Source organism: Pleurodeles waltl, chromosome 3_1, assembly GCF_031143425.1.
Source record: "Pleurodeles waltl isolate 20211129_DDA chromosome 3_1, aPleWal1.hap1.20221129, whole genome shotgun sequence".
Taxonomy (NCBI): Eukaryota; Metazoa; Chordata; class Amphibia; order Caudata; family Salamandridae; genus Pleurodeles; species Pleurodeles waltl.
The window spans coordinates 1,031,609,580-1,031,631,314 of record NC_090440.1 but is presented as its reverse complement, the minus strand read 5'-3'; the positions used below and the strand labels follow the sequence as shown (position 1 = coordinate 1,031,631,314).

The following is a 21,735-nucleotide window of genomic DNA, read 5'->3' as shown; positions in this document are numbered from 1 at the left end:
TCAGGAAGGCCATCCAAATTTAGAGTGTATGAATATTTCGAAAGGGGCTAAACATCCTGCAGCAGCATCTTTCATGCCTTCAAAAAGAGTAGATTATGCATTTGAGATTGAAGGAAAATTATTGGTTCTGTGGTGTGTGAGGAAGAGGCTTACTTTAGCAAGTTTTTTATCGACAAATTTGGCTTGCAATTTTAAACCATGGAGGCTCACTTAGCAGCCATTATAGCTTACTGAAAATGTACATCTCATAGATCCTTTTCAGCTTTCTGGTAATTATTTAGTGTGTCCAATCAAAGTCTTCTTTTCAGTGAAGAAATGTTTTCTCCTCCTGTGAACTGATCACAGTCTATAAGGTAACTAGCCTTTCATTTAAGTCTGTGTACAAATCTTCTGTTCAACAACTTTCTTAGAATTAAATTAGGCACTGGATTGACCAAAACATAAATGAAATAGTTTTATGTCTTATTTGATAATAATGCTTCCCACAGATCCAATTCTTCCTTAATTCCAAAAGGTATCTCAGATGTTTTTATGGACCAAAGGTTTTGCTTTCATCCTCTCCGGATTCCTCCTTTCCAAGAGGGAGATCTCTTTACTTTCTAGATACAAAGAAAACCTTTCAGTCTGAGAAACGTTGATGACCATCCCATTCAATCTGAGATCCAACAAAACCCCAAAAGCTGATGAAGGTAGGCAGAAGTATAATACCCTTACCTTCACTGACTGCCCCATCTGTAGAGACAACCCAAATGTACATAACCGCCACTGTGCTTTTACTGGCAGGTCTCAAGACCGACCACAAGTAAGAAACCCAATAGGTAAAGCTCAGCAAATCTGCATATACATAAACATGCTCTGCACCAGAAAGCACAAACCCATGGTAAAAAAAAAGTCTGTAAAATAACTACCTTGACAAAATCAAAGACATAAGTAATATCTGTTGTTCTGGTAGATATTGAACCATCAGCACAAGCGGCGCTCCCTCTAAACAATCTGTTCTGTAGCCAGATGGTTACTGCCATCATATTAACATGGTATGAGAAGGTCAGTGAATCTCTTATGGGTAGCTGTGCAGTCATTTCTCCAAGAGGTAAACGTAATAGTCAAAAGAGTACAAAATTATTTTGAGAACGTTGGGTAGTGGATGTTAAGAGCGATCATTCAGATGTCCCCTTTATATAAAATTAGTTAGTGATGCTTTGATTTCCTCATTTACAATACTTGACCTTAATAAAGTTGATTTAATAGTCATATTGTTAAAGTCATATAGATGATATTTCTCTCCATGATTTAAAGAAAACTGGATTTGTTGATGTACCTACTAATGTCCTTAGTTATAACTGCTGTATACTAATGTAATAATATTGTCTCTTTCAGTTTAAGGTATTCAATACAAATAAGAATCAGTAGAATGCAGTCAAAATGTAAAATTCAGAGTATAAGGGCTGATTGATACTAAAACATCTCAGTTGGAAATTAGAAATCATCTCAAAGACTTTGAGGGGGAAAACCAGGCAAAAGTACATATTGTTGGCCCAATTCACCAACCTTTTTTTGTCAGTAGTTGTGTTTTACTCCTGACGCATGTCATTTACTCCTAGATTTCTATGATGAAGACACATTTACTCAAGAAAAAATAAGCATTGTGAATAGGGTCCCTTGTCTTTAACTTTCCACTAAAGTTTACATCAGCCCTGTGGTCTGAGAAACATACTGATTGAGTTGTGTGCAATAAATAGTATCATGTTTTGATGCCTTTTTTACTTGAAAATTATGTAAAAGTATGTATTATATGAGCTAGAACGAGATATGATTGCACTATTGTTACCTATGTTATCAATAATTGTTGTTTGTGTATGCGGCTGAGTGTGTGTGTATATATATATATATATATATATATATATATATATATATATATATATATATATATATATAATATATTTAATCTTGAAAGTGTTCTCATGGTGGACTCTAGCAACCGGTTGTAAAACGCATTAATTTACAAGAGTACATCTTATTTCCATGTATCTGAAGCATCAGACCATCGAACATAAGATTTGTAGTAAATATTCTTGCATGTGTCATGTGTTCTAATATGAAAGAAAATGTGTCATTGTGAACTGTACAGTGTAAAGAATTGTATCTCTCTCTATACTAAAGTCTTATTTAACTGCCCGTCAAATGGTTTCGAATAGGTTTGGGCCAAATGTTTCATTTACGTCCAAAACTAAAAGAAGCATCAATTACCATAGAACTTTATAACTGTTTGACTGGGGGAGAAGAGTGTCTGTTTTCTCAATTAAAATGTATGTTTATTGCTTCACAGTACACTGTATGTTTTCTATATCCAATTTCTCGTCCTTTACATTTAAGCATAACTTACACATATTTGCCAGTTGAAACAGAACAATGGCTTTACTCGGTCATCAACTGATACCCATGGTCAAAAAATGTTTTATTTGGTTTTTTAATACGACATTGATGTTTATAGCAGTAGTAAGAAGTATGTTGCGAAATGATGTTGTGTGATCCTTAATTCTTGATGCCACTGAAAGTTGAATGGGTATTATAAGTCTACCTCAAATATTTTTTCCTACTCAATTTTTGGAAAGAACAATGTGTCTGATCATGAACGTTTTTAAAGAAATGCTTCTCAGGTTTTATTGAGTACATTATTGTGGGAAGAATAAGCCATTTACAAACTTGCTACATAAAATCATAAGAAATGTGGCTTTTCAGGTGCTCTCAGATATTCCCCACGTGCAGGTAAACTCTGCAGCACAGATATTTGAGCCTCAGGTTTCTCCTAATATAAACTATAATCATGGAACATATTGCATATAATGTTGATGCAATATATCAGTTGCTACATTTTACCATCAAAGTGAAATCTGGCTAAATTTATAAAATATCAAAACAACTGTACTACTTAGTTTTGTAAGCATAAATTACCACTCTCATCAGTTTGTTACTCTGCTTTTTTATCCTCCTTTTATGTTTAGCACTAGATTTTATGTAAGTGTTTCTAATTTCAGGCAGATAGTTGCACAGAGAAGTGACCCAAACTGACAAGAGGCTACTGGCACACTTTTAGAGGCACAGGAAATCTGCATCCTGGTTAATAAAGATAAAAAATAAATCTGAGTTCATGATTGCAGTATCTTTTCAACTGTGTCAAAATAGTTATAACATTTAGGTGAACAGTATTTTTTTGTTGTTTTAGAATTAAGGTATGCAGCGGTGTTTGATATGATAAGAAGATGCCCAAAATGATTTTAGATACACAGTTCTGCCTGTAGTGATTGTTTAAAAGTTACTGATGACTGTTTATCATAGTGGTCTAGTCTTTTATACAGTGTTGCACATTACCATTTGTATGTTTGCTAATATTGTTAAGAGCAGCTAAATGCACAAGTATTTGTTTGTGCTTGGCTACTTTGTCCACTTGATCTACTGTGCAAGGTTTGTACTCACTACAGGTCTGCTCAGTGGGCATTACTGTGAGCTAATTACCTGCCTATGAACTGAAAACATATTTGTAAATGCTTAGGTGTAAGTATTAAATACACTATGAGTAGAAGTACCTATGAAATGAATCAAAGTGTTTACTTTTCTTAAAAATGTACAGCTATTTTATACAATATAACATTTTGTGTAAATTGAACAGTGTTTTAAATGGCCTACTTGCATTATCTAAAGGTTAGAACCTTGTTTAATTTGACCACAAGATTTAATGTGTTGGAGGAGTATAAGTTATTCAATAAAATCATTAAACAAAAAGCTTAATTTTATTTTTACCTAGATGAGTACATCAAAGTCATTAAATACACAGGGCTGCATTGGTCAATGTTTATTTGTGCGCTGTCATGATATACATATGTTACATAATGTTAAAATACAAGCTTGTTCTTGATGATTACTTATTAACAAATTAGTTAACTCTGCATTCATTGACAACATCAGTATAGCTTTATCTTTAATGTTAAAAGTTGTTACTAACCAGATGCCAAGTTTCACACAGTTTAGAAAATAAAGCATGACATAGTTAAGTTTACCCTTTTCAATTTAGATATTGGCCAAATTAGTAATCTGCAACAATTCAGTAATGTGTCCCAAATGTGAAACACTAATACCAGCGAGAAGTCCACAGGCTCATTCAGGTGTCGATTGTCTTATAGGAGCCATATGGACCACTCTCTAAAACTGAAGGAATGCCTCTTCTGCTCTGTGGAAGAGTACAGACCAAACACAAATTCATTGGCAGTTTGCTACTGTCAAGTACAAAAACTTTAAGTTTCACCATAAGGATTACTAGACCTCAAGATTTTGGGATATAACATATAAAAGTAATTATTCTAGGTTAAAATCTCTTGCATTGATACATTTTCTTGTGTACACATACAATACAATTGGAGGATGGAGAGTTAACAGGAAAATTTGTTTCACATTCTATGTTTATTAATGTCAAATAGTTTCACTCTTCTGGGATGTGAATGGCCTCATAGTGCATGGTATAATCTATGAAAATGAAGATATTGCATAAACACATGATTAGTGTTATATCTTCCACTGAATCAACAACTGCTAAGGACCTACCTGAGAAGTATGGGTGCTGTTATGTAGTTATCTTGCACAAAGTGCGTTGTGCAGGTATTTACTGCCTCTGTTGAGTAACTCATTCCTCTGTTTGACACTGTTTTTATAATAATATTAACAGCTTCTGCTACAATGGCAGCCACATTTGGTGAACAGATTGAAAATAAAGTGGACTTAACAGATTGTGCGTTTGCAGCAAGAGGTTTAAGTACCAGATTCCTACTTTTTTTTTTTAGCAAAGAATCTCCATTTTAAGTACCTTTCACCTTAAAACATTTGAAACTGTGAACCTGCATCATTTCACAAGAAGCAAAAACCTTTAAACTGTACAACACTTCTAAAATGCCTAAATCTTGAGTGTCAGGGACTGTCTAATGGCAATTAATTCCATGTTAATTTCCAGATTAAACATCAAGCCTGTGGTGGTTGCACAGTGAAAAAGTTATTTCCTTTAATGCTTCTAGATCTTAGAGAAGTCCTAGACCGAAAGATACACAGTATTAAAATGCATTAACTGGAATGTTCGAACGGTTAATACGGATGTATTGGTAATTTAAACTACAGTAATGGTTTAAGTGAAGACTTATTGGGAAAACTGAAAAACTAAATCTGCCTGTGGTTGTTAATACAGTGGATTTGTGTTACTTCCCACTTATCAGTTTTCCAGGTCTGATTAGTTTACAGCAGGGAGGGTGATATGACAGAGGCAACACATTTTTACTTGATGGTCACCTAGAATGTTGGGAATGTTGAAAACCTTGCAACAAAAATCCCCTGACAACCTAATTAGTTTTCTGTTTGGTTCTCTGCATCCTGGCACTCAAGTGGCATATTCCAAATGATTGGGTCTGAAAATCAAACCAGGCCTTTACAGTATATACATATTACATAACAGTTTAGCAAATCTATAATCAAATGCAAGTAATCTTGGAATACCAATAATGATATGTTTTCTGAGAAGTGAAACATGGAGAACTGTAGGTCTTATTCATGGTTACAAGTGTTCAGGGTGGTTTTGCAGACAAGAGATGAATTCTTTGACTGGTGTTCCTTCATAGCAAATCTTGTATACTGCTATGAATAATGGAAATCTGAAAATGAAAATTGATAAGGAATGTCAGCAAGGTTTAAATAAATGTCGACATTTGTAGTTAAACTGTGACCGGTGACGACATATTTGATACGTGACTTGACCACTGACATCAAGAGTGTGTAAAGCTGGGTTCATGACTTGAAAACAACTCAACTGAAAATCATAGATGGTAAATTCCAAGTGGATATCTCAGAATAATACGGAACTAAAATAAAATTGTGCATCCTAATTGTCCTTTTATTGAAACAGCGAAGATGACCGGTTCAGTACACTTCTGTGTAAATTGTCATGGCTAGAAGGCATTCTGAAAGCATCTTTAATGCTCTCCATGTACATGCTTTACAAACTGCTGCTAAGCTTTCTTTTTAACACCTGCTAAGGGCAAATTAACACTGTATTCCTCATGTGAACCATTTTAGATAGTAGCAAGACGTTCTGTAACTTCAGACTTCACGTTCGTGTTTTTTTAATTCACTTTCAAAGATGAGCATAAATCAAATACAAATTACAAACATAATAATTCATTGGTCAAAACAATCTCTTAAAATGATCAATTCGTATATAATTTCCCCAAGTACTACTTAGTACATCATTTGCTGAAACTTTGAACTCATTAGCTGATGGGTTCCCAAATAAATATCTAGCCTTTCTATAATTATTATTACCCCATTACAGACGTCCTTATGGGCAGCTAGTATCGCAAATGTCCATTCTCGCAATCCATTTGATGACCAGTGCCCTTCACTGCCCCTTGTCTATACCAAATGGCATAAGCTGAGGTATCAACGAAACTTGTATTTGAAAAGACGAGCTGCAGGGTGATTCCTTCCTTAAAAGGTTCCAGCTTTACACAGTTGCAGAATATGCATCCTAAATCTCCCTCATGACTGCCACATCGAGGGCAGCTCGCCTCAGGTCTTTTCCCCCAGCTGCCTATTTTGGCCCAGGTGTTGTAGAGATTAAACAATGTTTTACAATGGTTGACCTTCAGTCCCGCTGATATCAACACCTCGAGGCCCATCTCCCCTGATTCTAGGAAGCTTGTCTTTTTATACCCTAATCTCCTATCCCAGTTTTCTACTTACTTACCCAGATCGTCTGACATTAGATCTTTATAATTTTCCTTATCTTGTCACACCCATGACAGCCCAGCTGGTCCAATATTGGGCCCCTCCCCTTTGTCACAACCTCCCCGTCTATTTTAAGTCCCTTTATGCACATACTTGAAGGAATCCCTTTCTGTCAGCCCAAACGCAGCTTGTAATTCCTCAAAAGGGTTAATTTGGTCCAACGTCAATATGCTTCTCTAGCCTCTCCACTCCTGCCACTTCCCAATTAATTTAATAATTATCATGAAATACAGCTGTAAATATTTCTGAGTGCCAGAGGGTAGTGTAATACTATGCTGCCCTATTCCCAACTTCTGTTTGACCTCTGCCCAAATCTTGTATGCAGCCCTTGTTGCTCTGCCTTTTCCTCTCCAGTGCTAAACCTTTTTTGTTTTAGCTATTTGGGATAGTTCGTGCTTATCTCTTCATAACTTTTTGTCCACATAAACTATCCACACCAATTTTGCGTCTTTTTATTCCCAACATCATGGGGATATTAAAGGTACCCAGAGTTTGTGGATTCCCATTGAGGGGACCAAGAAAATAGCCACAACATAGCTAACTTTTGGGGTTTGGGGAAAAAATAGGAAACAAGTGTTCTGGATAAGTGTGTGTTTTTTCTCATAAAGATGGCATCAACGAGCAGTTTGATGTGCTAAAGTCGCCATCTTCCCTGCTTTCTGGAACATCAAACCTAATTGTTTTACCATAGTTTTGGCATTTTCCCAAGAGGCAGCCCATTTTTCCTATTTTTTTGTGCGTTCAACCTACTTCCAGATTGTGATGCAAACCAGTGTGAAACCCATGGGTGATCCAGGAAGCTATATATTTATGAAAAGTAGGCAAAATTCTGGATTCAGCAAGGGGTCATATATGAAGATCCCTCACGGCTTTCCCCCCAAAAAACTAACTGTTGAAACAAAGAAATATTGAAAATGAACAGGAAAAAAACAGCCATTTGTGACAATGTTTTCATCTGTAGCTTAATGTCACGATGGCCGATTTACAAAAGCAATGTACCATTACGCTCAACAGACCCTTTTGTGGTTGTGACTATGTATAGGGTTTGTGGGTTCTCCAAGCACCCGAGGTAACCTGAGTCAGCAACTGAGTTCTGTTGTACATTGCGTTTTCATTGTGTACTGAGTATAGACCAGTTCTTGTGGTGAAAAATGTAGAGTGAAAAATAGATATCAAGGTAACCTATGCATTTCTGAAATGGGCACAAGATATGGAGTTTAGAAGCAGTGGTTGTTTGTACATCTCTGCATCTGTGGGTACAAGTACCAGCATATGACTTAGAGGTTTTTTTTCAAAATGTCTTCTTTCTTCCACACTGGCCTACATTTGGAAGGCACAAATGCAGTGAAATCAAATTAGTAATGATGAATATCTACTATTCTATGCTCCCACAAGAATTTTGATAAAAATGGTACCCCACTTGTGCAGGTAGGCCTAGTGCCCGCAACAGGAAACTTCCTAAACACAATATGGATACATCACATATTTTCACTCAAAACTGACCCTTTATTGTAAAGTGTGTAGCTGTGGATTTTGGGCTCTAACTCAACCGGCACTTAAGAAAACCACGATGACCAAAAGCCCCTTGCAAATCATGTACGACAAAAAGTACCCTTGTGTTTGCTGGCTTGGAGTGCTCCCATATCTTTGGCAGTTTGACTGTCTTTATTTAGTTTTCAAGTGTGGTATCCACTTGTGAGCCAGATAAATTGTCTTTATAAAATGGCATGGTATACCTCTGTATTAAAGCCTGAGCAACTGGTGTTATTATTGCATACTGCTGTATCAGCAGCATCAAGCACACATCTAATTGAATTGTTTGAAATTGTCTGTCCCTCAGCTACAATTTCTACCCCCTTTTGCGATGTTTCTTTGGGAGGTATTGTAGAAGCTTCTCCATAGCATCTCAGTGAGCTCTATCGTATCAGGATAACAACGCCTGTGCGTTTGCAATCAGCCAGTGATTGGCTGCTTGAACTGCCACTCCTTTTCCTGCTGCATCTCTTTTTTTGCTTTCTTGATCAGGAGGAGGTGTGTCTCCTGTTGATTGGCTATTGTCCCTTTTGCGAGTAGTAGAGGCAACAATAGAGTCTGGAGGGGTTTGTGCTTTTCATAAATGAAGGGTCAGTGGGTGCAGCCTTGTATTTTTATCTACTCTGGGAGTGATAACCCTTGATCTAACTGGCTCTTTAAATATTTTGTCTGCGTGCCTGAGCATGCCTGGGAGCATTGGAAGAAATAGACTCTCCTTATGTGTTGCGCCAAGGGTGTCAAATAGAAGATCCTCTTTTATTAGATCTGTGTACATACGTGCACTGTGATATGCTGCTGCCCCAGCTATAACCTGTTGATATGAGGTGGAATCCTCAGGTGGTGAAGGTCTAGCTAGGTAGAGATCCAGATCATTAGGTGTAATAGGACCCAGATCATGTGCATCCCATGGCTCCTGATCATCTAATGTATCTCCCAAATCATGAGCTCCACCAGGTGGCAAATTGAAGGATGTGAACCCAAAGGAAGGAGAGATGTTGGTGGAGAGATAAGCAGAGGTGGAGGGGGTTGAGTAAGAAAAGTCTTTCCTTTATTGTCTTTTTTGGAGGCAGAGAGGAGTCAAGAGCCTCTTGAAAAGTGAATTTCCTTTTTAAAGGGGGAGGATGTGAGGTTATAATCCGTCCTGTTCCCTTTTGAATTTGAAGCCGGTGCTGACAAGCATCCATAACTTCTAAAATTGGTTCCACTGGTGAAGGCCTGGCTGTTGAAGACTGTCCAGAATCTGTAGAAGTCTTTTTGAGATTTTTGGTTTCAAAGTCTTTTGTGTATAGGATATTTTTGGTACCAAAACTGTGGATGGCTGTTTTTTCTTTTTCGGTGCCAAAGTGGTCGGTACCAAAATAGTCTGAACCGAAACACCATGTATCTTTGGTTGTGTCGAAGTCAAAGTATAGGTGCTCGAGGTTGATGCCGAAGATTTCTCTTTGGCTTTTTTCGGTGCCGAGCTGAACGGCTGGAAAATCCTAATGATTTTCTTGCCTCTGACCATGGTTGGAAGACCGTGGCGGACTGGTGACCTCCTTAGATGTAGTTTTGGCGAGGATGAATGGGTCTTTTTACTCATGGTTTGCGCCGATTGCAACAGTTGACTCTCAATGTCAGATTGTGCGGCGGAGTCTTGAATGGAGAAGGCTTCCTCCTGCTCCAACTCTTCTTCTGCATGCTTGTCGCCGAAGATGTCCGGTGTATCATCTAGAGTTTGAGACGCCATTTCCATTCGCAGAGCTCTTTGATCTCTAAGTGTCTTTTTTGATTGAAAGGAAGGAATAGCACGCTTCGCAGGTCTGCTCGTTGTGGTCGCAGAAAAAAGGCACAAGTTACACACCTGGTGGTGGTCAGTTTGTGGAAATCTGGAGTGGCATTGAGGGCAACAATGAAATGGAGTCTGTTTCATTAGGGCTGCATAGTTAGATGCCACATAGAAGAGGTAGACCCGAAAAGGGCTTGAGAGGGTCGCGTCTGCCCTGAAGGGCTGAAAATCGATCCGGATTTTAAGTTGGAACTGAAAAATCAAGTATAGAAGAGTACATGTTCAAAACAATACCAACAATGATAGAGAGATGGAGAAAATACCATTGTGGACTGTATTGAGCCGAGAACTCTGAGCGAGAGGAGCACCCACCCGAACCAGACGACAGAGAGAAACAATCTAACAAAGGACTTGATGTCCCTGCGCAGTATTACAGAGAGGTGGAGTTACTCAATCTCGTGACTCAAAGAGCTTCTTTGAAGAAAAACAAGTTGTACTACTCTGAACCCAACACTACATGGCAAGCTTATGCATAGCATGCGTATCTACAGCCACACATGCCATCGATTCAGTTCCTGCTCACCCATCATCACTGACCTGCTCTCCTATGTTCTCAGAGTCCAAGGAGGGGGGCGGTTAACTGCCCACTGCTGGGGATTGGGTGAGTCTAGTATGGTCACTCTGCTGTCCTCCTCCTGTTGCTCCTGCAGCTAAATCCCCATTTAAGTGCCATACCAGGGCTGTCTGCTTCAGGATGCCGCATTTTCCTTTTGTTATACCATCAACCGAATGCTCATTTATGGGTGCCGATGCCTCAGAGTGCTGTCGGCTTGCTGGTATGCTGACCATGCCCCGCAAAATTACCCTTTTCTGTTCCACCTCTTTCAGCAAATCCGCAATTGACAGCCAGGCCCCCGCCGTACTTGCCGTTGTGCTGGCCATTGCACCTGCCCTGCTGCTCTGCATACTCCACTGGCTTCATGATACTCCTTCATGTTTGCATCACATTCCAGGTTTTTGCCGGAGCCAGCAGCTCCGACACAAGTCCTCACTGCCCTCAGTTATTTTTCAGCTGGCTCACATCTGCATGGTTCCCTTCCTTGCATTACTGGCCCCACACCTGCTACCGCTGGTCAAATGCCACACCACTGTAATAGGCAGACACACAAAGACAGATCTGCCTGCTTCCTTCAGCCACTAAAGCTGCTGCCAGATATTGCAGCCACACACCAAACCCATGCCTAATCCTGGGGTTTGCTCTGTGTTCTAGTAGGTTCCTCCTTATCTGATTGGCTAGGTTGTGAAGAGACAGGAGCCTGCACCCGGCCAAACACACGGCTGCCTTCTTGATTCCCAGACTTCGCACCGCATATGATGACATTTTCACACAGATTCTTTTTTTTTTCTTTTTTTTTTTTTAAACCTGAACGCCTCTTACACTGACTGTGTTACAGGCAGAGTCTTCAGGAAAATCTCATAGGTCTTTCTCCTTTTTCTGCAGCTGTTCTGCCTCAGGTTGACTCACTAACTCTTACCTGAAGACCCTAACAGAGCAAGCAGACGGGGTCCTTATGTTATTGCACCTGTCCCCAGCTAAAGCAGGTATAATAATAAATAAGTAAGACTGTTTACTAGCGGTTGCCACCAGCTATGTATCTATTGTGCAAATGGATGCTTCGTCCAGGAACCTGATCCTTACTCTCTATTAACCCTTAAATAAAACAATGTTGCTGAAGTCTAGGCATTTCCCTGTTAGGACAGCACACAAACCTCCAAACGGCGGTGTGGGAGGCTGGCATAAATTGTCCAGTTTTCTCTCACTAAACCATAGACTTTCAAGTGTTTTCTCTCTTAATCCTCTCTTTGCTGCAGCTTCTGATAAAGTGAAGTAAAACATAAATGATGAAGAGCTATAGCCAAGTCTCAATAAATCCACCACCAATTGATCCTCTCCTCTTTGGTGCTTCTGTAATTCTGGGAGGACCTTCTCCGCTAGGCACTATTCTGTGTATTGAGGTGTTAGAATACCTGTTACTGCTTAACCATTAGGAGTTCTGTTTATATGTTAGCGAGGCTGTTCATTTGTGCCCAGCTTCAGAGTCACCGGTTTATGATCTTGCCGACATTATATTTGGGCTTGAACCTTATTTTGGATTATGGCTTTCTGCTACCTTTCAGTTGTATTTTGTTAAGCTACTTGTATTACCAAAGTCCTGCTACAACAATATGAGGATCCCCAGAATTTGAGCCTGCTGTGGTTTACAAGTAGGTGATATGAAAATAACTAAAGGACCTTTTATAAGTACAGAACGTGGTGAGCACGACACATCCACTTTGAATAATGAAGAACAAATGTCACACAAGGAATTTATTACAAAATGCATACTTGTTCTGATTGGTGTTTCCTACTTCACAAACATTTACCCGTTTGGCCAAAGGACTACATTTTTAACAACTTAACCCCTTAGCTGCTGGGCACCCAAATGTACAGGGCATTTCTCAAAATGACTTTTTCTTAAGGCAAAAATGGAGAGAAAGGCAATTGGCAATAACACGTGTTTTTCTATTCTGTGTTCCCCCAAGTATCCAGATGAAAATGGTACCTCACTTGTGTGGATAGGCCTGGTGCCCGTGACAGGAAATGCCCCAAAACGCAACATGGACACATCACATTTGTCCATTGAAAAATGATGTTTTTTGCTAAGTGCCTAGCTGTGGATTTTGGGCTGTAGCTCAGCTAGCATCTAAGGAAACCTACCAAACCTATACATTTATGGAAAGTAGACACCTAGGGGAATCCAGGATTGGGTGGCTTGTGGGGCTCTCATTGGCTTCTGTCACCCAGAATCCTCTGCAAACCTTAAAACTGGGCTAAAAAACACTCTTTCCTCATGTTTTGGTGCAGCAAAGTTCTGGGATCTGAGGGGAGCCACAAACCTTCTACCCAGCATTCCCCCAGGTCTCCCGATAAAAATGGTACCTCACTTGTGTGGGTAGGCCTAGTGCCCGTGACAGGAAACGCCCCAAAATGCAATGGAGAAACATCCCATTTTGCCTAGCTGTGGCTTTTGGGCTGTAGCTCAGCCTGCACCTAGGGAAACTTACCAAACCTTTGAATTTATGGAAAGCAGACACCTAGGGGAATCTGGAATGAGGTGACTTGTGGGGCTCTCATCAGGTTCTGTCACCCAGAATCCTTTGCAAACCTTGAAATTTGGCTAAAAAAACTTGTTTACTGCAAATTTCGGCGATGGAAAGTTCTGGAATCTGGGAGGAGCCACAAACGTCCTTCCACCCAGCGTTACCCCCAAGTGTCATAATAAAAATGGTATCTCACTTGTGTGGGTAGGCCTAGTGCCCGTGACAGGAATGGATCGCACAGCGTAGTCCTTGTGTGAGGGCAACTGTTGACCCTGGAATGATCCATTCCTGATTTAAGTACTAGGTACAGGCACTCCACTGTGGTAGCGTTTTTATCAGGACAGGTCGGGAAACACTGGGTGGTAGGAATTTTGTGGATCCCAGCATACTCCTGTAGTTTGCGTGACAGAAATGCAAGAAAAAATAGAGTTTTTGTTTAACATTTCACCTTTGCAAGGTATTCTGGGTAAGAAAAGTTTGGGGAATCCACACAAGCCACACCTCCGTAGACTCCCCCGGGTGTCGAGTTCTCAGAAATGTCTGGGTTTGGTACGTTTCCCTATATGGCAACTGAACGCAGGACCAAAAACGCAGGTGCCTGCCTTACAAAACCAGGTTGTTTTGTGATAGATAATTTTGATGTCGCCACAATACGATATGGGTGGTGGAATTTGGGGCTGAACTAAATTGGGGAGCTCCCAAGAGAGCACTCTCTCTGTGCTTGCCACCGCATGCACCTGCACTCTGGGTTGGGCTAACCCGCTATTAACCCGCTGCACAGACTGTGCTTGCAAAGCAAAACTGGCCTCATCACCTCCCTCAGAATCACTGGAAGAGGAGTTGTTGGATGGGACTCCTCCAATCCAAAAATTACTCCCACTCTGCTCCATTGTCCTGTCCCTCAGATGCTGTCTCAGTACCTGCTGTCTCAGTCAGCTGTCCTCCATAAGCTGAATAAGGGCTTGAACAGCAGTCATCCAACGAGACACTATCACTGCTACTGGCTAAACTGTCCCTCTAAAACACTAGCCTACATAGATGGTCACAAAATTGCTGATGGGTGTGTGTGTGATGTGTGCATCAGTAAAGGTCAGTCACTTTACCTTCGCTTCTTCCCTCAATCAGCACGTTCTCTCAAGACACTCAAAAAAACAAAAAACACACTATTACTTCACCTTCCCACACACCCATTATCAATCTTTAGTGCCTGTGGCACCCAGTCCGACAATCATTATTGGTGCTCCCCCCTCCCATGACCACCTCCTCGGATTCCCTCACTACCACCCAGCAAAAGTGCTCTTCATCTCTCCATAGCCCCCCTTGCACAAACATTTCATTTGTATTATAGCGCAGGTAATGGCTGGCTTTAGTAATCCATTGAGCTATTCACAAAATACAGATTTGATCTTTGCAGCAGGCATATAAAAATTCTGCTCTACTTTATGGAACCAAAACTGCCACTAGACACAAGCACAATCCTTCTCTAGCAGAAACATAATCACAAGAGTTAGCTTGACGTTTTTATTGCTGCCTAAAAGTTATGGTTGAAATGTTTCTGTTGGAGTATGTACATTGCTTTGAAGACGCATGCTGCAAGACAACTGGTGGTGTGTGTATACACTTTACTCTCCATTTGGTCAATCCTTGTTTTGAAATAGGATTACCCTTATGAGGCTGTTGAAAAGCTACAATAAGTTATTTAGATTTTCTAAAATCTTTTGTTCTGTCTATATAATACATGAGAGCTCTTTTGAGGTCAAGATTGCGGAGAGCTCGTTCAGCAACTGAATCTGGCTGGGAAAAGAAGACTGGCAATTCCACTCACTGATTGATGTGAAATGGTGAAACCACTTTGGGTAGAAATCTTGGATTTGTCCTAAGTACTATTTTATGTTTGTGAATTTGGAAGAAAGGTTCTTCTAAAGTGAATGCCTGAATTTCACTAACTCTCTTTAAGGAAGTAATTGCTACCAGGAATGCAACTTTCCATGAGAGAAACTAGGGAGCACAGGAATGCATAGGTTCAAATGGTGGACCCATAAGTCTTGTGAGCACAATATTAAAATTCTAGGCAGGAGCTGGTGGCACTCTAGGTGGAATAACTCTTTTAACCCCTTCCATGAAAGCTTTTATGGCAGGGACTCTAAAGAGGTATGCTGTCTATTTTTTGAGGTAGGCTGATATTGCTGTTAAATTCATTTTAATAGATGAATATGCAAGATTTTCTTTTTGTAAGTATAGGAAATAATGTACAATATCCTGTACAGATGCTTTATGAGGATCAATGTTTTTGGGTTGACAGTAATATACAAAAAGTTTCCAGTTAGCTGCATAGCACTGCCTGGTTGTAGGTTTACGTGCTTCCTTTAGAATGTCCATACATTCTGATGGAAGCTGTAGATATCCAAACTCTATGACCTCAGGAGCCAAAATCGCCAGGTTGAACATACTGGGATTGGGATGCCTGATCCAGCCTTTGTTTTGAGTCAATAGGTCTGGTCTGTGAGGGAGCTTGTGATGTGGTACTACAGACAGATCTAATAGTGTTGTGTACCAGTGTTGACATGCCCACATGGGAGCTATGAGTATCATAGTGAGGGAGGTGTGATGTATTCTGTTGACCAGAAATGGAATTAGTGGGAGAGGGGTAAAAGCGTAAGCAAATATCCCTGACGAATTGATCCTTAGAGCATTGCTCTTGGATCGAGGGTGTGGGTACCTGGATGCGAAGTTTGGGCATTTTGCGTTTTCGCTTGTTGTGAAAAGGTCTGTTTGTTGTTCCCCACATGTGAAAGTACTGTTGAATTACTTGTGGGTGAATCTCCCACTCGAGTGTTTGTTGCTGCGTCCTGATTAGGAGGTCCACTAGCTGGTTGTGTACCCCTGGGATGTACTCTGCTAGTAGTTGAATGCGATTGTGAATTGCCATTTGCAAATTGTCTGTGCTAGAAGGGACTATTTGGATGAATGTGTCCCCTCCCCTGTTTTTGCAGATAATACATTGCTGTTCTTATTAACACTGTTTTGTGCGTGATCAATGTCTGGAATGCTTTGAGTGCTAGGAACACTGCTAGCAATTCCAAGTGGTTTATGTGATAAGTCTGTTAGACTGAGTCCAATTCTCCCTGTATAGTAAGACTGTTGAGATGGGCTCCCCAACCTATCATTGATACATCTGTGGTGATTATGGTCTGTGGCACAGGGTCCTGAAATGTCCACAAATAAGTTGGTGTGATTCCACCCACCATCCAGAGTTGTAAGTCTGGCGGTCCAACAACACTAGATCGTGAAGTTGACCCTATGCCAGGGACCATTGTTGAGGGAGACACTGTTGTAGGGGTCTCATGTTTAGACGTGCATTGGGTAGTATTGCTATGCACGATGCCATCATTCCCAATAGTTTCATGATAAATCTTACTGGGTAAGTTTGATTGTATTGTGGCTTTGATATGAGATTGTGGAAAGCTTGAATTCTTAGTGGGTTTGGGTACGCTAATCCTGATTGAGTGTTCAGAATTGCTCCCAGATACGGTTGTATTTGCACTGGTTGGAGATGAGATTTTTGGTAATTGATTGTGAACCCTAGACTGTGTAGGGTATCGATTGTGTGTGCTGTTGACAGGTTTGAATGATGCTGGTTTTTATGAGCCAGTCGTCCAGATAGGGAAAGACATGTCTATATGTTATGTTATGTTATACTTATTTATATAGCGCCTAACTGCCCGAAGGCCTCGTAGCGCTTGTATTACCATAGCGGAAGTGAGCTATTTATGTTCGTAGAGGAGTTTAGATTTTAAATAGCCAGGTCTTCAAGTCCTTCCTAAAGGAAGTCTCTTGAGAGTTAGATCTTATATTGATAGGCAGGTTATTCCAGAGCAAAGCACCTTGATATGCCAGTGATCTTCCTCCCCATCTTGCTTTCTTCACCGACTGTACTATGATCAAGTTGGCTGATGAGGATCTGAGTGGCCTAGCTGGAATATAGACCTGTGCCAGTGTTTTAAGCATTTCAGAACCCTTGTTGAAAATGGCTCTGTGAATGTGGCACAGGGCCTTAAACTGAATCCTCTCCTCTACAGGGAGCCAGTGTAAGGACACGATTCCTGCTCGTGTAGAATGTTGCTTGGGGATGTTTAAAAGCAGGCGTGCCGCAGCATTCTGTACTCTTTGCAGTCTTTGGATAACATATTTAGGTGATCCTATAAACAGGGCATTGCCATAATCAATCCGAGAACCTATCAGCGCCTGAATGACCAGTCTTCTAGCCAGAAACGGTGGTAGCGTTAGAACCTTCCTCAACGTCCTGAGCAGGGCAAATGAAGTTCCTGCTACTCTATTGGCATGTTGAGCCATTGATAATAGGGGGTCCAGCCAGATGCCCAAGCTTTTGATAAGGCTTTTAGGAGGAGGCAGGGTGGGGGCTCCGTCTAGTAGGCTGGAATTAACTAGGGGCATATTTCTCCCAAAGAACAGCACCTCAGTTTTTTCGTCGTTAAGCTTCAGTTTGCTTCCCGACATCCAGGTAGCCACTGCTTTCAGGCAGGGCCCTAGTGCCGTACCCAAATCTGGGTGAGCTTTAGAGAAGGAGACGACCAATTGGGTATCGTCTGCATACGAAACCAGATTTAGTCCGAATGGTTCCACGATCCCTGCTAGAGGCTGCATATAAACATTAAAAAGTAGCGGGCTCAAGGCCGACCCTTGAGGGACACCACAAGTACTGAAGGTACGCTTAGAGATGTAAGATCTATCCAGCACCTGAAAGGATCTACCATGTACAAATGAGCGGATCCATTCTAGTGCAATGCCAGCGATTCCACATCCCCGCAATCTAGCTACGAGGATATTTAGATCAACTGTATCGAATGCCGCGCTCAAATCCAAAAGGATGATCGCAGTTTCAATTCCTTTGTCCATCCTTTTTTTTTGCTTCCTCTGTAATGGCAATCAGTGCGGTTTCTGTTCCATGCTTAGGCCTGAAACCCATCTGAGTGGGATGTAGGAGTTTTCCTTCTTCCAAAAGCATAGACAGCTGATAGTGTACCTGCTTCTCCGTAAGTTTAGCCATTAGAGGCAGCAGTGAGATTGGTCTATAATTATTCAGTAGCCTTGAATCTAAATTAGATTTTTTTGGAAGAGGCTTAACAATTGCCTATTTCCATGAGTCTGGTACCATACCAGAGACTAATGAGGTGTTAATAAGTTTGGTAATTAATGGGCCTAAGACTGGTAGTCCCATAGCTAAGATCTGGGGGGGTGCAGGATCTAACGGGGAACCTGATTTCGTTGAATTCAATGATTTTACCACTACATCCAGACTAATGGGAGTAAAGTTTGTTAGGAGGATATCCTCCTGCGCCTCCTGATACCTCGTCTCCTGATCTTTACTTTGGGAGGTGGGAAATGCTTCATAAATATTCTGAATTTTGCTTAAAAAGAAGCTTGCCAGATCCTCTACATGTTGCTGTGGGAAGTCCCTACTGTCTACCTCCTCAGTGGAGTTAATAAGGTCTTTTAAGGCATTGAATATCTCTTTAGGAGAGTTAGCTGCTGCCTCAATTTTTCCAGAGTAGTATGCCGCCTGTGTTTTCCTAATTTCTAAGTGGTAATCTCGAATCATAATCTTGTACTCATTTTTTGCAGAGTCATCCTGGGTGTATCTCCATTTCCTTTCTAGTTTCCTGCAACCTCTTTTCTTTTCCAAGAGGCTAGCATTAAACCAGGGGGCAGATTTCTTTCGGAATGTATTTTTGGTATAGGAGAGGGGTATGATTTTGTCCAGGCTATCCTCTGTCCATTTATTCATGGATTGCGTGAAGTCTGATATATTGTTTATATTTATATGTCCTGGTCTCTTTTTTTCGAGTGCGCTAATAAACTCAGTGGCTTTTAACTTGTGCCACTTTCTTCTGCGTGAAGGGGCAACCGTGTTCAAATTCTTATGATGCACAATGGATAGTTCTAGCTCTACAAGATAATGATCCGACCATGCAAGCGGGAGTGAGGATATGAATTCTAGACATGGTACGTTAGAAAATGCCAGATCGAGTGTATGTCCTTTATTATGAGTAGGTCCCTGAATTAACTGTACTAAATCACATGCATTCATATCTGATATCAGAATCTTAGTAGAGGCATTATCCAGCTTTTCTGCATGTAGGTTAAAATCACCCAGCACTAGGAGGTTAGGTTTAGTATATATTGATTGCGAAATATCTTCAGCCAGTGAGGTCATAAAATCTCCCATAGGACCTATAGGACGATAGATCAAAACACCAGATAGAGTGTAATGAGGGTTCACATTAATAGAGAAAGACATACTTTAGCCGTCTTTAATTAAATTGGGTGCTGTAGTGAACTTACAAGAGTCTTTATAAATCACTGCTATACCACCTCCTCTATTAGGTCTATCAATTCTGCTGATCTTATAGCCAGTAGGAAGTGCCATTACAATATCTGGCGCAGAGCTCTCTTCTGTCAGAAACATGGCCAGAGGTTCTCTTTGTTCTACCAAGAGATGAATATCCATTGTATGAGCTCCTAGCGAGCGACAATTAAGTTAAAAAAATGGGTAATTTGTTAAGGCCCTTATCCTTTCGCGGGTACATGTGAACTTGGAAAGACCAAGCGCAAGACGGGCATCTAAACTGACCATTGTAAGGGTCTATGCTCTTCACACACAACTTGTGGGGTATAGTATTTAGGATAAGAAGTTCCTCTCTAGAGTAGGTGATAGTTTCTTTCCCTGAGGGGTTTTGGGCATAGTTTCTTGGCTCGGTCTGGTGCGGACGGGCGCAGACGGGCTTGCCTTTGCCTTCTGAGGTATGCTGTAACCACTACGAGACATTTGGTGAATACCCTTGGTGCTGTTGTTACTCCAAAAGGTAGCTCTTTGAACTGGTAATGCTTGTCTGCTATCACAAATTGTAAGTATTTGCGATGTGCTGGATGAATGGGAATGTGGAAGTAAGCATCTTTTAGATCTAATGCTGTCATGTAATCCTGTTTTTGTAATGGGGGAATGACATCCTGAAGAGTAACGATGTGGAAATGCTCTGAGAGGATGTACTGATTGAGAGGCCTGAGATCTGGAATTGATCAGTACAATCCTTTTTTGGTATAAGGAAGTATAGAGAATATACTCCTTTCCCTTGTTGAGCTATACAGGGAGTGCAGAATTATTAGGCAAATGAGTATTTTGACCACATCATCCTCTTTATGCATGTTGTCTTACTCCAAGCTGTATAGGCTCGAAAGCCTACTATCAATTAAGCATATTAGGTGATGTGCATCTCTGTAATGAGAAGGGGTGTGGTCTAATGACATCAACACCCTATATCAGGTGTGCATAATTATTAGGCAACTTCCTTTCCTTTGGCAAAATGGGTCAAAAGAAGGACTTGACAGGCTCAGAAAAGTCAAAAATAGTGAGATATCTTGCAGAGGGATGCAGCACTCTTAAAATTGCAAAGCTTCTGAAGCGTGATCATCGAACAATCAAGCGTTTCATTCAAAATAGTCAACAGGGTCGCATGAAGCGTGTGGAAAAACCAAGGCGCAAAATAACTGCCCATGAACTGAGAAAAGTCAAGCGTGCAGCTGCCACGATGCCACTTGCCACCAGTTTGGCCATATTTCAGAGCTGCAACATCACTGGAGTGCCCAAAAGCACAAGGTGTGCAATACTCAGAGACATGGCCAAGTTAAGAAAGGCTGAAAGACGACCACCACTGAACAAGACACACAAGCTGAAACGTCAAGACTGGGCCAAGAAATATCTCAAGACTGATTTTTCTAAGGTTTTATGGACTGATGAAATGAGAGTGAGTCTTGATGGGCCAGATGGATGGGCCCGTGGCTGGATTGGTAAAGGGCAGAGAGCTCCAGTCCGACTCAGACGCCAGCAAGGTGGAGGTGGAGTACTGGTTTGGGCTGGTATCATCAAAGATGTGCTTGTGGGGCCTTTTCGGGTTGAGGATGGAGTCAAGCTCAACTCCCAGTCCTACTGCCAGTTCCTGGAAGACACCTTCTTCAAGCAGTGGTACAGGAAGAAGTCTGCATCCTTCAAGAAAAACATGGTTTTCATGCAGGACAATGCTCCATCACACGCGTCCAAGTACTCCACAGCGTGGCTGGCAAGAAAGGGTATAAAAGAAGGAAATCTAATGACATGGCCTCCTTGTTCACCTGATCTGAACCCCATTGAGAACCTGTGGTCCATCATCAAATGTGAGATTTACAAGGAGGGAAAACAGTACACCTCTCTGAACAGTGTCTGGGAGGCTGTGGTTGCTGCTGCACGCAATGTTGATGGTGAACAGATCAAAACACTGACAGAATCCATGGATGGCAGGCTTTTGAGTGTCCTTGCAAAGAAAGGTGGCTATATTGGTCACTGATTTGTTTTTGTTTTGTTTTTGAATGTCAGAAATGTATATTTGTGAATGTTGAGATGTTATATTGGTTTCACTGGT

The 21,735-nt window shown here is 40.9% G+C and overlaps 1 protein-coding gene across 1 annotated transcript in view; it reads right to left on the bottom strand.

The window, feature by feature from the left end:
* Positions 1 to 3,835: 3,835 nt before the first annotated feature.
* LOC138284945 (glycerol-3-phosphate dehydrogenase 1-like protein) overlaps positions 3,836 to 21,735 on the bottom strand; it is a 169,839-nt gene continuing 151,939 nt past the window's right edge. Inside the window, exon 8 of the mRNA XM_069224293.1 lies at positions 3,836 to 5,687. Coding sequence (XP_069080394.1) covers positions 5,591 to 5,687 — 97 coding nt within the window. The 3' untranslated portion in view covers positions 3,836 to 5,590. The remainder of the gene's footprint in view (positions 5,688 to 21,735) is intronic.